The sequence below is a fragment of the Aegilops tauschii genome, chromosome 1 (assembly GCF_002575655.3).
Source record: "Aegilops tauschii subsp. strangulata cultivar AL8/78 chromosome 1, Aet v6.0, whole genome shotgun sequence".
NCBI lineage: Eukaryota > Viridiplantae > Streptophyta > Magnoliopsida > Poales > Poaceae > Aegilops > Aegilops tauschii.
Window position 1 is genome coordinate 428,655,553 of NC_053035.3, and position 13,813 is coordinate 428,669,365.

At 47.2% G+C, this 13,813-nt stretch overlaps 1 protein-coding gene across 1 annotated transcript; it reads right to left on the reverse strand.

Moving 5' to 3' along the window:
• Window positions 1–5,577: 5,577 nt before the first annotated feature.
• On the reverse strand, window positions 5,578–6,609 carry LOC120972768 (uncharacterized). Its single transcript, XM_040398284.1, has 2 exons — window positions 5,728–6,609; window positions 5,578–5,625 (listed from the first exon to the last, which is right to left on the reverse strand). The coding sequence occupies exons 1-2, from the start codon at window positions 6,607–6,609 to the stop codon at window positions 5,578–5,580; spliced, it is 930 nt and encodes a 309-aa protein (XP_040254218.1).
• Window positions 6,610–13,813: the final 7,204 nt, after the last annotated feature.

Genomic DNA, 13,813 nt, shown 5'->3' on the forward strand with positions numbered 1-13,813 from the left:
ATGATGTATTACGGAACGAGTAAAGAGACTTGCCGGTAACGAGATTGAACTAGGTATTGAGATACCGACGATCGAATCTCGGGCAAGTAACATACCGATGACAAAGGGAACAACGTATGTTGTTATGCGGTTTGACCGATAAAGATCTTCGTAGAATATGTGGGAGCCAATATGAGCATCCAGGTTCCGCTATTGGTTATTGGCCGGAGACGTGTCTCGGTCATGTCTACATAGTTCTCGAATCCGTAGGGTCCGCACGCTTAAAGTTCGATGACGGTTATATTATGAGTTTATGTGTTTTGATGTACCGCAGTTAGTTCGGAGTCCCGGATGAGATCGGAGACATGGCGAGGAGTCTCGAAATGGTCGAGACGTAAAGATCCATATATTGGACGACTATATTCGGACATCGGAAAGGTTCCGAATGATTTGGGTATTTTTCGGAGTACCGGAGAGTTACGGGAATTCGCCGGGGAGTATATGGGTCTTATTGGGCTTTATGGGAAAGAGAGAGGAGAGGCTGGGCGCCCCCCCCCCCCCCCCAAGGCCTAGTTCGAATTGGACTAGGGGGAGGGGATGCGCCCCCTCCTTCCTTCTCTTCTCTCTCCCCTTTCCTTGACTCCTACTCCTACTACTTGGAAGGGGGGGAATCCTACTCCCGGTGGGAGTAGGACTCCTCCTAGGGCGCGCCATAGAGAGGGCCGGCCCTCCCCCTCCTCCACTCCTTTATATACGGGGAAGGGGGCACCCCTTGGAGACACAACAATTGATCGTTTAATTTTTTAGCCGTGTGCGATGCCCCCTCCACCATAGTCCACCTCGATAATACTGTAGCAGTGCTTAGACGAAGCCCTGCGTCGGTAGAACATCATCATCGTCACCACGCCGTCGTGCTGACGAAGCTCTCCCTCAACACTCGGCTGGATCGGAGTTCGAGGGACGTCATCGGGCTGAACGTGTGCTGAACTCGGAGGTGCCGTGCGTTCGGTACTTGATCGGTCGGATCGTGAAAATGTACGACTACATCAACCGCGTTATGTTAACACTTCCGCTTTCGGTCTACGAGGGTACGTGGACAACACTTTCCCCTTTCGTTGCCATACATCATCATGATCTTGCGTGTGCGTAGAATTTTTTTTGAAATTACTACATTCCTAACACATTGAACCTGTGTGTTCGGGTATAAACCGGAAATATGTCTCGACCTATGAGTCTAATGATACACACACCGTGGTCCTGTTCGTCTTCAACTTTAATTCCCGCTGCATCCTAATCTCGTTTCCAATGAACCACACTGGTACCGCTTCTCATCCTAGCTTACATGGTTTGTCGCTCGCACCCTTCATGCTCCAGCCTTCCTCGTCCACACCATATATTGACGAGAGCAATAGCAATAGATGCACGCTTCATCAACCACTCAAGAGAGAGAAGCTTTAGTGCGCATAATGAGAAAAATGAATGCGTGTACGAAAAGCCAGAGGACTACATGCACATATTGCACATGGTTTCTTAAAGGTATGGAACATGAATGGCATGGTGAGGACCCGTGCCACACTTGATGTAAGTATATAATTTTAGTTGCCGCTTGGACCACACGCGAGTTTGAGACTCATCATGACCTTGCTTTCAAACAGAAATGGACGTGTGTGGATTTGGATGGAGCGGAGGAGTCGGAAGCCTGGAATATTGCACAAAGGCCGAATAGGACGCTCGTGAGAGCTCCTATCCAGTGCCTTAAGCGCCAGTTAGGCCAAATCGTGCCCACGCGCGTGTGATGGGCCTGCCCAACTATGCCTAGCAGGCTAACAGGTGGATGGTTCACCGTCCACCATTTACTTTTGAAAAAAATTGTCAATTTGAACAGTTCATAAATTTCAACTAAAGTCTATATATATGAAAATTTTGAAAAGTTCATGGATTTTGGGGAAAATACGGATTTGATTTATTTTTTCTAATTTGAAAACAGTACATAAATTCCAAAAAATGCTCATGTGTATGAAAAAGTTCAAAATTTTGGAAAAGTTCTTGGATGTGGAAAAAACTGAATTTGCAAAAAGTCATGGATTTTGAAAAATAAGGTTCGTGGATTTGAAAAAAGTTCACATAGTTGGAAAAAAGTTTGTAGATTTCAAATGCTCACATTTGAAAAAAGTTCATGGATTCAAAAAAACGTTCATGAATTTGAAAAAAAATCATTTTTTGAAAAAGTTTGTAACTTGAAAAAAGAGTTCAAAAAAATAAATAGAATTTCATATAATTGGAAAAAGATCAGAAAATTTGGGAAAATTTCAAAAGTTTGACAAAGTTCATGAAATTTAAAATATGCTCCCTCCGTCCCATAATATAAGAGCATTTTTGACACTACATTAATGTCAAAAACGCTCTTATATTATGGGACAGAGGGAGTATTACACATCTGAAAAAAGGGAAAAACACAAAAAGATTTTTTTTGGAAAATAATTCATGATTTTGAGAAAATTTCATGAAATTGGAAAAAGTCCACGCATTTGAAAAAAAGCTCAGAGGAAGAAGAAAGAAAAGGAAAAAAGAAAAAAAGAGGAAAATGATAAAACTTGCCAAAACCCATGGTAGGAGAAAAACCAAAAAAAATCGTTCATGAAAAACCGACCAAACATTCAAAGGTTACATGATGAAAAATAAATAAACTTAGTTGGGAAGAGCCTAAGGTGGTGGTGGTAGGGGAGGGGGTGCATCAATTGCGAAATGCCCTTTAACTGGTGCATAATGTTCCCCTCAAAAAGGTCGACAGGACCACGCACACGGCGGCTGCTCGTACCCAGCACCAATCATGCTAAGGCCTCTCCTACCTCCCACTAGTGCCTTCACCAGTCTATCTCGTCTCCTGTGGTCTTAGGACCATGGAGGCGCGGTGGATCCCGGTCATTGCCGGTGGAAGGGTTCCTTTTTTGATATATTTTTAGTTTTCTTAGGGCGTGTGTTCTGCTCAGAGACGCTAGGTGGCGGTGGCTCTCTGTAGACGGAAAAGGTCCTTCCCGCCACCTGTTTTTCTCTTTTCGAGAAGCATATGTTGTGCTTATGACGGAAGCACATGTTGTGCTTCTCCAAGAAGCAAATCCGTGCTTCCATCGGAAGCACAAACTTTACTTCTGATAGAAGCACATGCTGTGCTTCTCATGAAAGCATACGGTTGCTTTTTTCAAGAAGCACAACTGTGCTTCGCAATATTTTTCTTCAAAAAGTAGAGAACAGGCAAAAACGAAAAGCCCAAAAAAATCAAGAGGACCCATCTAAACCCCGAAAACACATACAAAAAAAACCAAAATGTGAGGGAGTACCCAGCACGCCACACATGGTGACGGCTAGACGAACGACTTGACAAAACAAGTGAGCTTTGCATGAGCCCCCAAGGGGTAATGGTTTGTTAAGAACTTCCCAAATAGGATTTGGCGACGCCTCATGCACTAGTTGGCTAGATAGCACCCACACAGAATGCTCGTGGGCTGCGGCCCATTATCATGCTTCGACGCAACCCGATCAACAATTGACCAGTTGACCAGTCAATCGTTTACTTAAAAAAACATAAATTAAAAAACCATAAAAAAATAGTGCACTGATTTTAAAAAGTTCAGTTTTTTATGAATTTCGGAATTTAAGAAAGTTCACTGACTTCCAAAAAATATCACTAATTTAAAAAAAAAACTTTCACGAATTTAAAAAAGTCATAAATTTATTTTAACAAAATCATCGATTTCAAATAAGTTCACAGTCTTTGAATGAAAGTTCATCAACTTTGAAAAAAAATCATGAATTCAGAAAAAAGTTCATGAATTTGATAAATGTTCCTCGATTTTGATTTTTTTTTATTTAGAAAAAACTCATGAATTTGAAAAAGAATTGAATTAAAATAATGATGCAGTTTTTAAAAAGTTCACGAATTTGGTAAAAAAAGGATTCCAAAAAAGTTCATGCATTTAAAAAAAGGAAAAAGCAAAGAAAACGTCAATAAGAAAAGAGGAAAAAAAACGGCAACAATAAGATAACCGAAACACATGAAAAATCCGGTTGGGAAGCTTCCCAAAACCTGTGGGGTTTCTAGAAAACGAACACTAGGGATGCGCCGGCCCATTAGGAACGACTTGAGGCAAGGGGGTGCGCTAGTTGTAATCAACCCTTTATTTACGTTTAATGCGCCAAATAGGGGCTGAGGACCCAGTTGGGGATCTCCTAATTGGCGCTTTAGTCTATGTTTGATAGCAAAGATTATTAAAACTAAAGTATTGAAAAACTACAGTAATATAGTCTGTAGGTACCCAATACCACAGTTTTAACATAATAGAGTATTTTTGAAGTATTTAGAATATTGTGAACCTGTTTGGCAAGAGCTTGCATGCATCGACGTAATGTTAACTAGGTAGCCCTTTGAACCAGTTGCAAACGGTGCGTTGCTAGCTACAAACTGGTGAACGGCGCACAGTGCACCGGCGTGCACAAACTAGCAAGCCCATGCACTAACTGAACCGAACGGCCAAGCTAAACGCACCATGCACAAGCTTAGTGCACACTTACCAAAGTACACCAAATAGGTCAAAGTACCATAACACCGATCACACCGTCGCACCTCGCGGTGGAGCTGCGCGTTGACCGGGTCTTGGAGCACCAGGAGCTAAGAGCAACTCCAACGGGTCGATCTAAATGGACGATGTTTTTGTTTGTTTTTTTTTCATTTGAGTCGGCGGCCCGCTCGGTGACCGCCCTGTTTGAGATTTGTGTCGGCAGTCCGTCCAACGCGCCGACCCATTTCATGTTCGCACGTAATTTTTTAAAAAGGCTCGCGGCTATTGATTATGCCAGCGGCCATGTCGTCGCCCGAAGCTCATGTCGGCACCATGCCAGCGCCGGCATACAAAACACTACACAGTTCATACTGGCGCACTCGTCAGTGGCTAGCACACATGCCAGCACACAGAAAAGGGTGGGATTTGAGTTTGACCACGCCATCACGGCCCATGGTCATGCATATGCCAACACACCTGCCGGCATACAAAAAGGATGGCGCTCGCCGCCATAGATCACGCATCATCGAACTTGAGCATGTCGGCCTGCATCTTCTCGAACCACGGCCTCTTCCTTGGCAACATGATGTTGAGATCCACCTTCATGATCTCCACCCCGGTTATCATGCTCGCGAGAGCCACTTCTTTCGCCTTGGTCTTGGCGTTGGTGGCCTCGATCTCTAGCATCTTGGCTTGCTTCTACGCCTCCATCTCAAGCATCTTGGCTTGCTTCTCCGCATTCATCTCAAGCCTCCTCCTTTGGATCTCCATGAAGGCGTTCATTCGTTCTTCTTTGTATCGCCGGCGCTCCTCCTCCCTTGAGTCCTTCTTACTCATCATGCCCTCCACGCTTGCGATCAAGGCGTTCGACGCCGCATCCCGCTTGTCCTTCTTCTTGGAGTTAGTCTTCCCCCACGACTGTGCCTTCTCGCCATCCCCAACCTCCTCCACGGCTTGCTTCCCCCACGCGACTTGAGGCGGCATATTGCGCCTTGAACTTTTCCTTGTCTTTGATGACCCACCAACAATGGGAGAGGTTGAATCACTTGCCATTGTGTTGGACCTTGAATGCCTCCAAAGCTTGAAATGCCTATAAATGTATTTCATGCAAGCATATTGGCAAATGGATATGGAAATGGACACGCAAGCATAAACGGAATGACACAAAAAAGAGGGTTGCTTGCTAGCATACCATGTCTTGCATGCCGATGACGCTCACGGGGCGGACCTTGACGCTCTCAAGAGTGGCACAAAACTTGTTGCACTCTTGTTGGATCACCCTCCATCTCTTCGAAATGAACACCCACCCGCGCGTGCTTTGGATTTGGTACGGCGGAAACTTCTTGCGCTCATGGAACTCACGGTGGACACAAATCCAAAAGGTTGATGCCTTTTGTTCGGCGCCGGTCTTGGGGTCTTGCCCAATGTCCCTCCAACACTCACAAAGGAGCTTGTCCTCGACCGCCGTGTATACCTTGGTCCGCTTGCTCTTGTGCTTCGGCTTCGCCCCGCCAGCTTGGTTGGCGAGCTCGTCCTCGAATAAAGGCTCCCCTTCGATGTCGCACTCATCCTCTTCCTCTTGCCCGTAGTCCTTCGGAAACTCATGGTCGAGGGGGAAGCCGTCCAGGTCCAGGCCGACCTGATCATGCATGAAGGCCACCCGATCTTGATCAAAGGTGGACAGTGTGAACGGTCCTCGGTCGTCCTGGCTTTGTGTCTCGTCAGGATCATAGCCAGCCCCGGAGGCACCGCCAGCGGCCGGCGCACCACCCTCGGAGATGATGTTCTGCATGTAGTCGCCGTCGCCGGAGGCCGGCATTCGGTCGAACAAGTTGCGTGCTCCCGGCAGCACGTCGGCTGGCATGTGCCGCGCGCGTTTCCTCGCGCCTCTGGATGACGAGCCATCGGCCACCGGTGTGGCGTTGAGGTCGATGGGCGCGGGCGCGGGCATGGAAGGTGCCACCACGCTCACCTCGGGCGAGCACTCCCCGGAGAGACGGGAGGCCTGCGGGTAGACATGGAAGCCAGGTATCGGCTGCATCGCCGATGCGCGGGGCGAGTCGGGCAGCACCATCCGAGGGAACGCGGATGAGCCGGTGCTGGCCACGGCCACAACGGCGTTGACGAGGCCGTGTTGGCTAGGGTTTAACCCTAGCCTGTATAGCGCCTCCCTCGTTGTCGCCGCGACGCGGGCGTTGGTGACCTCCTACTGCGCGGCGGCAGCGATGGCGGCCGCCGCGATGGCTTCGTTCCTCGCGTCCGCCGTGTGCATCCGTTCCTTCCTCTTTGCCGACTCCCTTGCCCCCTGTTCGGGCGTCGGTCTCTTCTTCGGTTTGGGCTCGGCGGCGGTCTTGCAAGGGGCACGAGGCTTGCCTTTGTCGGAGGGGGCGGTCTTCATGCCTGACGAGGCGATGGAGGCGAGGTCGGCGGTGGCGTCGAGGTCGTCGCCCATGGCGGGTGGCGGGAGCGCGCGCGGGCGGGAGGGCTTTTTTTGGGTGGGAATGGAGTGAAATGGTGGAGGCTGCCACCGACCAACGGGCCAGGGGAGAGGACAAGGCGAGCGCGTGCATGTCCGTCTCGTGTCCACGCCGACTCAAATCCGGCTCAAAAATGGGCCGGGAATGGGTCGGCAGGCGGATGAAAAGCGGACGAGCGTCCGTTTGGGTCGACGCGTTGGGACGACTTTTCTGTCTGCGTCGACCCAAACAGACGCCCGTGGACGAAACGAGTCGCCCCGTTGGAGTTGCTCTAACGCTCAGCAAGACGGCAGTGCCGGCAGCGCACCACGCAGCGAAGCGCTCATGAACTGAGAGCAACTCCAACAGGGCGACCCATTCATCCGCTAGCGTCCGTTTGGGTCAGCGCGGACACAAAAGTCGGCCCAACATGCCGACCCAAACGGACGTGTGTCGGCTTTTCGTTCGCGGGCGACCCATTCCCGGCCCATTTTTTAGCCTGATTTGCGTCGGCGCGGACACGAGACGACGCACGCACGCTTGCCTTGTCCCCCCCCGGCCCGCTGGTCGGTGGCACATTGGCCTCTCCCCATCCAACAGCAAACCCTCGCCCGCCTCCTTCGTCGCCACCGCCCATTTTTTTCCGGTGAGTCTGCCAGCTGCCGGCGCCGCAACATCCGCCCAGCAACGCCGCCAGCTCCCACATCGCCCGCCACCGCCGTCTTGCCGCCGGCGAACCGACAGCTTCCCACCCCCGCTCCCCCCGACACAGCCGCGACCGCGACCAAGAAGCCGCCTCGCCTCCCCGGCCAGATCCTCACCGGCACGCTCGTCGGACGCCGGCACGGCAGCTAGCTGGTCCGCGCGCCGCGACTCCCTTCGCCAGCCGTCTCCTTCGTCGACGCACGCAAGCTATTCGACAGTATGCCAAGGTACAAAATGGACTCCGCCGACGAGTTCTTTTTGTTGAAATATATGTTTGACTATATGTTTGAATGCAAAAGTTGTGTGAAACAATGCAAAAATGAGTTATTTGTTGAAATAGGGCGACCAGCCTGCCACGGCGGCACATATGGATCGGCGCGTTGGGCGCACTGCCGACCAAAAACTAAAACAAGGCGGGCGGCCGACTCAAACGGACAAATTCGCCGTCCGTTTGAGTCCGCCCGTTGGAGTTGCTCTGAACGGCTTGGCCTTCGTCCGCGTCGCCGTCGAGGTAGTTGCCGCCGTTGAAAGAGACAAGTCTAGCAGCCTGCTCCTTCCCATCAAGTACGGTACTCTCCCATGTACACGCCACACTGTACTGCCTATCGTTGATTTGTCCATAGGTGCCCGATCAAGACGAGCTCCACGGACAACAGGGCGGCGGCGGCGGCTTGGGAGCTACCGAAGATAACGATGGGCTCGTTCTTTTCACATGCTCTGTTAAAAAAAAAGATGTTCGGGCTTTTTTTTTACGCAGAGAAAATACCATAGTATTGAAAAAACTGTAGTATGAAAACCACGGTTTTGTGCGGTTGTCAAACAGCTCAAAGTAAATAAAACCATGGTAATCCTAAAAACGGTAGTATTTTTGAAATACTTAGAAAATATTGAGGTATCTTTTTTGAACACAGTACAAACGCAAGCACTCATATACACGCGCATACACTCACCTCTATGAACGCACACACGCACACCCTACCTCTATGAGCACCTCCAAAAGACTGAGCCGGCATATCATCTTGAAATTTACAAAGTCGCCGTAGACACCTTGTCGTCGAAGGGAACGTCTCCTCCCACTGAATGCGTACAACCGAAAATCCTGAAATTAATTCAGGAATAAATGCGAGCACCAGGATTTGAACCCTGGTGGGCTAGGTGTGGCACCCCGGCTCAGAGCAACCGGTTTACCTTGCATTGCCAGCCCAGAGATCAAGTCTTCGGGCAACACACAACAACATGGTACAGAAACAACAGCTTTATTGATGCTAGCGGATACATAAGTCTGATATTACATCGAGATAAGAGGTCAAGCGGCACACACGGTGCGGCTGAACAATATGTACATTATTTAATGAACATGAAGGGGCCTCGATCACACGAACTACGCGGCAGCGGAAGGACGAGAAGTGGAACTCCATAGCACAGGGACACCGACGTGGACACGGCCTAGGCGCGGGAAGCTCTCCGATCCGAAACGACTTGCCTGAAATCTGGCATGACACGCCAGGTCAGTACATTGAATGTACTTGCAAGCTCACAACAAACATAAGCACGATGACAAACAATATCATGACAATTATTCAGGTTAATGCAATGCAAGTAATACTACTAATGCAGTGAAACCAACATGTGCCCCGAGTCCCTCGGACTCGCTTACCAGACGGGTTACCTCGTAACCAAATGGGGATCATTCCCGGATCACAACTGAAACCAATCACTCATGACCAGCTCATGATCCAACAATAATTATTAGTGTGCAAGATTAATTATAAAGGTTGATCCATGGTGTGACCTACTCCCGAGTTGTGTCCATAACCGAGGATGCGACTATCGATAGATTGAACACACTCTGCAGAGGTAGCGCACTTTACCCACACCACGGAACCCATGGCCTCGCACTCCCATTCGGGTGGACCAACGGCATTCCGACGAAACCGTCCCTTTGCCATGACACTCTCCCGGCCACTCCGACCAACTCCCTCCCAGGGCTAAGTCATGGGTGGCCCCGTGCCTACCAAAGGCATCAACGACCACCGTCGTGGCAAAACGGTCCCAAACGGGGACAAGGTACCATAAAAACAAATGGGCACACAAGGTTATGTCTGCTTACCGGGCCAGGGTACCGCACGCCCATAACCTTCCCTCGTTGGAGGCACCGACGAGAGGCACAACAAAGGACCGAATCAAGACCCCCCACAAGGTAAATGTGGTCGCACTGAGAAAAACCTGATTCAGTGGCACCATGACTTGATCAACGTTATATTCAAGTTGGACTATTAACATGTTTAACTTGAAAATAATTTTTTTATACCAAGTCATACGATGCCATGATCATGCAACTACTCTATATGCAAAACATGCAACTTCCACGTACGGATCAAACTTATCACTGTAACTTTCTTGCACTTACTAATCATGAAACCTTACTGGTTCTACCTCATTATTTATTGTCATGCAATATTGTGATTAACCCATAATTTATATGAAAATCTCACTTAACAAAAAGAACTACCATTATTTATCATAGCAATATAACTAAGGAAATTTTTTATTCTACTATACCAAACTAGTCCATGAATTCAACCAGTAGCTTAAACAAACATTTCAAGCATGGCAAAGTAACTAGCAATCAACCATATTTATTTAACAAATTTTTAATGCATAAAAGAGCTCATATTTAAGTAAGAAAAATCATAGATATTGAAATGACACCATCCAAATGCTGGTGTGGCTTGCCTTAGTGCAGAGGAGGGTCACACTCCTCCTGGTTATCTTCAAGGCAAGTCCCTCCTTCTGAAAATAATTAAAAACCACAAAACAAAATATCAAAAACCAATCTAAAAATCACCAGAAATTCTAGACAGCAATGAAAATTCCACATTTTGGTGTGCTGCTAGAGCTTTCTGAAACAAACACAATGCAAAAAGAATCAACTCATTTGGACTTATAGGCTAGGAGTTATTACTGGTCAAAGTTGTGGTCAAGATTTTTGAATTAAATTGAATTAAAAAGAAAATCTGAGGGGGGGGTGACGTCGATGGCGTAAAGAAAGAATACGCCTCCACTCGTACCGCTTCGGGTGCGAGTGGAGAGGCTGACACCGGGCCCCACCAGTCAGGAGAGAGAGGGGGAGAGAGGAAACAAAGCGCGGCGGCGCTCCGCCAGAGTTTACGCCGGCGATGAGTGGGTCTTGGGCGAAACCAGAGGGATAGAAGTGGAGAGGGGGTCATGGCGCACCTGCCCGTACCCGTGGCTTGTCGGGGGATGGCCGGAGCTGCTCGCAACCAAGCTCGCAAGCGGCGGTGCCGGTCGGGGCTTGCCGGAGAGGAAGAAGGCGACGGCGAGGGGCGACTCCAGGGGCTCTGCTGCTTCCAGGCGACACCAGTGGATCCCCAATGACGCGCCTGAGAGGTTGATTGAGCTCGAGAGGCTCTAGAGCAGGGTGGTTGGGCTGCGGGGGTCGCCGACGATCTCTGGTCGAGGTCAACGGCCAGAGGCCTGCCCAACCGGACTACGGCTATCCTACGGGGTCGTGGTGGTTGAGAAGTGCGGGGTGAGGCTTCGAAGCGACGGGAGGGGCTCTATATATAGCCGGAGCGAGGGGGGGTACGTGGCGCCGCCGGAGCTCTCTGGAAGCCAGCGAACGGCAACGAAAGGCTCCAGTGCGAGGAGGCAAGGGCTCAGTGCTCAGGCGGGAGCTGTCCACGCTCGCGGACGAGCACAGGAAGCAGGGAAGAAGCGGACAAGGGCACGAGCGCACTGTGGCTTTTGGCCGCGACGTGCCCGTGCTTGCTGTGGCGTCTCCGGCGTCGGCGAGCGCCAGGGAGAGGTTAAGGGTGATGAGTCGGGGCTGGTGGCGCTGCGCGGCAGTCGTCGGCGAGCTCTGGCTCGAGCACGCGCTGAACAGAGGCGTTGGCGCGACGCAGAGCACGTCGAACGCATGCCAGACCCCGTGTCCGCACGCGGTCACCGCCCTGGCATGGTCAAAACGATGCACACGCGCGGCCAAACCTTGTCTGGGCTATAGTCCACGCAGTGATAGGTCTAGGGAGGCTGAGGACTCAATGCCAGGCCGACCAGAGGTGACTCAACCTTCTTGGCAAGTTTCTAGCCAGAAACTTGGCCGCTACTTTTGGATAGCTTCTAGATGGCCATTAGGGCTAATCTCCTGGAGTTAAGGGTTACTTAGGAGGGTAAAGAGGCTCAAGAACACCAGGGCCAAAGGATCAACGAAAAATACACTTGTTGTACAAAGTGTATTTTTGGGACAGAAGAGAAATGATTTTCTGTAGCAAAATTATTACAAAAAGTCATGCAATATTTTTGTTTGGGGAAGTGGGCCAAGGTTCAAAGAATATTCAGGAATTATCTCAAGATTTTTGGAGCAATAAAAATAAGGGTTGCTTTGGTGCACTAGTTTCTGAAATGAGTTTCAGAAGAGAAATTGAATATTTTTCTTTTATGAAAAATATTCATTTGACCATTTTGGGATTTTTCAAAGAAATAAGATTGAATGAGAGGTAGATAGGTCACTTGGGTGAAAATCAAGGGCATGCCCAAGTGATAAGTCCATTTGAATTGATTCCAAAAACTCAAATCCAAGGCAAAGGCAAAACCAAGTCCGAAAAAAGAGAAGGCAAAATCCAAACTATCACACTAGGGATACTTAAACGCTACCCACCTACATGAATGGAATAGGAACGTAATGAAAAAACCTGTGAGAAGGACGAATTGAACTCTACATCAGACTATCGAGGAACGCCCTGCTGCGTTGTGCTAACCACTAGTTCGGCCACGACTTCATTGTCTAAAAGAAGGAAACTGTACTATTTAAACCTTAATATCGCACATAACTATATATTACTCCCTCCAATTTTATTTACTCTACATATTAATTTTGGTCAAAGTCAAACTTTATAAACTTTGACAAAGTTTATAGACAAAAATATTAACATGTACAATTACAAATCAATACCATTAGATTCATTATTGAACGTACTTTCGCGTCATATAGATGTGTTATCGTAAATATTTATATTCTTTCCTATAAACTGGGTCAAACTTTACAAAGTTTGACTTTAGTCAACTCTAATATGCAGAGTAAATAAAAACGGAAGGAGTATACTATAACCAGTATAAATTAATTTTAAATACAAAACATAAATTTCTAAAATAATTAGTAAATATATAGAAAACCATGAATATGAAAAAAGCTAATTGATTTTGAAAAAGTTCATCAATATAGAAAAAAAGGTTCACACAATTTGAAAGAAAGTTCACTGAATTTGAAAAAAGTTCACACAATGTGAAAGAAGTACATCGGTTTTGGAAAAAAACTCATCGAATTTGAAAAAAATATCATCTAATACGAAATAAAAGTTTGTCAAATTTGAGAAAAAGTTAATTGAATTTGTCAAGTGTATTTTTAAAAAGAAAATAAAAGTTTGTCAAATTCAGCAATTTTTTTAAAGTTAGATGAATTTAAAAAGAAAATGATAGTGTGACAATATGACTTAGTTTATAGAAAATGTATATTATATATTCATTAAAAATTAAAACATACTTGTTTCTACCAATTCTTGTTAAACACAAGCACAATTACCAAAATATTTTCTTTCACAATGCACACAATTTGTGTATATCACTGTGTGCTTCCGATTATTTACAACACTAGTGGAAAAAGTGCTAACCACAACTTCTGTTGATGGCGCGCCATTTTTATCCAACGCCATCACTATTTTTTCCAGATAGTGGCGGCGTTGAATTATTTGGTACCACATTAGTTGGGTCATAGTGGTAGCGTTGAAAATTAGGCGAGCGTCAGAAGCATATGGGATCAATAATTTGTACAAATCGTAATATAGTGTAGGTGTGGTATAACATGGAACGCCAAGACTATTACGTTTAGTTGTGGTGTGTCACTGGTTTCCACGTCAGTATTGTTATTTTGTCATTGTGAACATTCTTAATTATATTGATATATTAGACTTGAAATATGTAGTTTACTTTTATTAACTTTATATTATTTTAAATGGAAATACTGAAATTTTTTAAAATATATACTTTGAGGCTTCAAATTTATTTTTTTACTTTTAGTTTGAGACTTGAAATATGTAC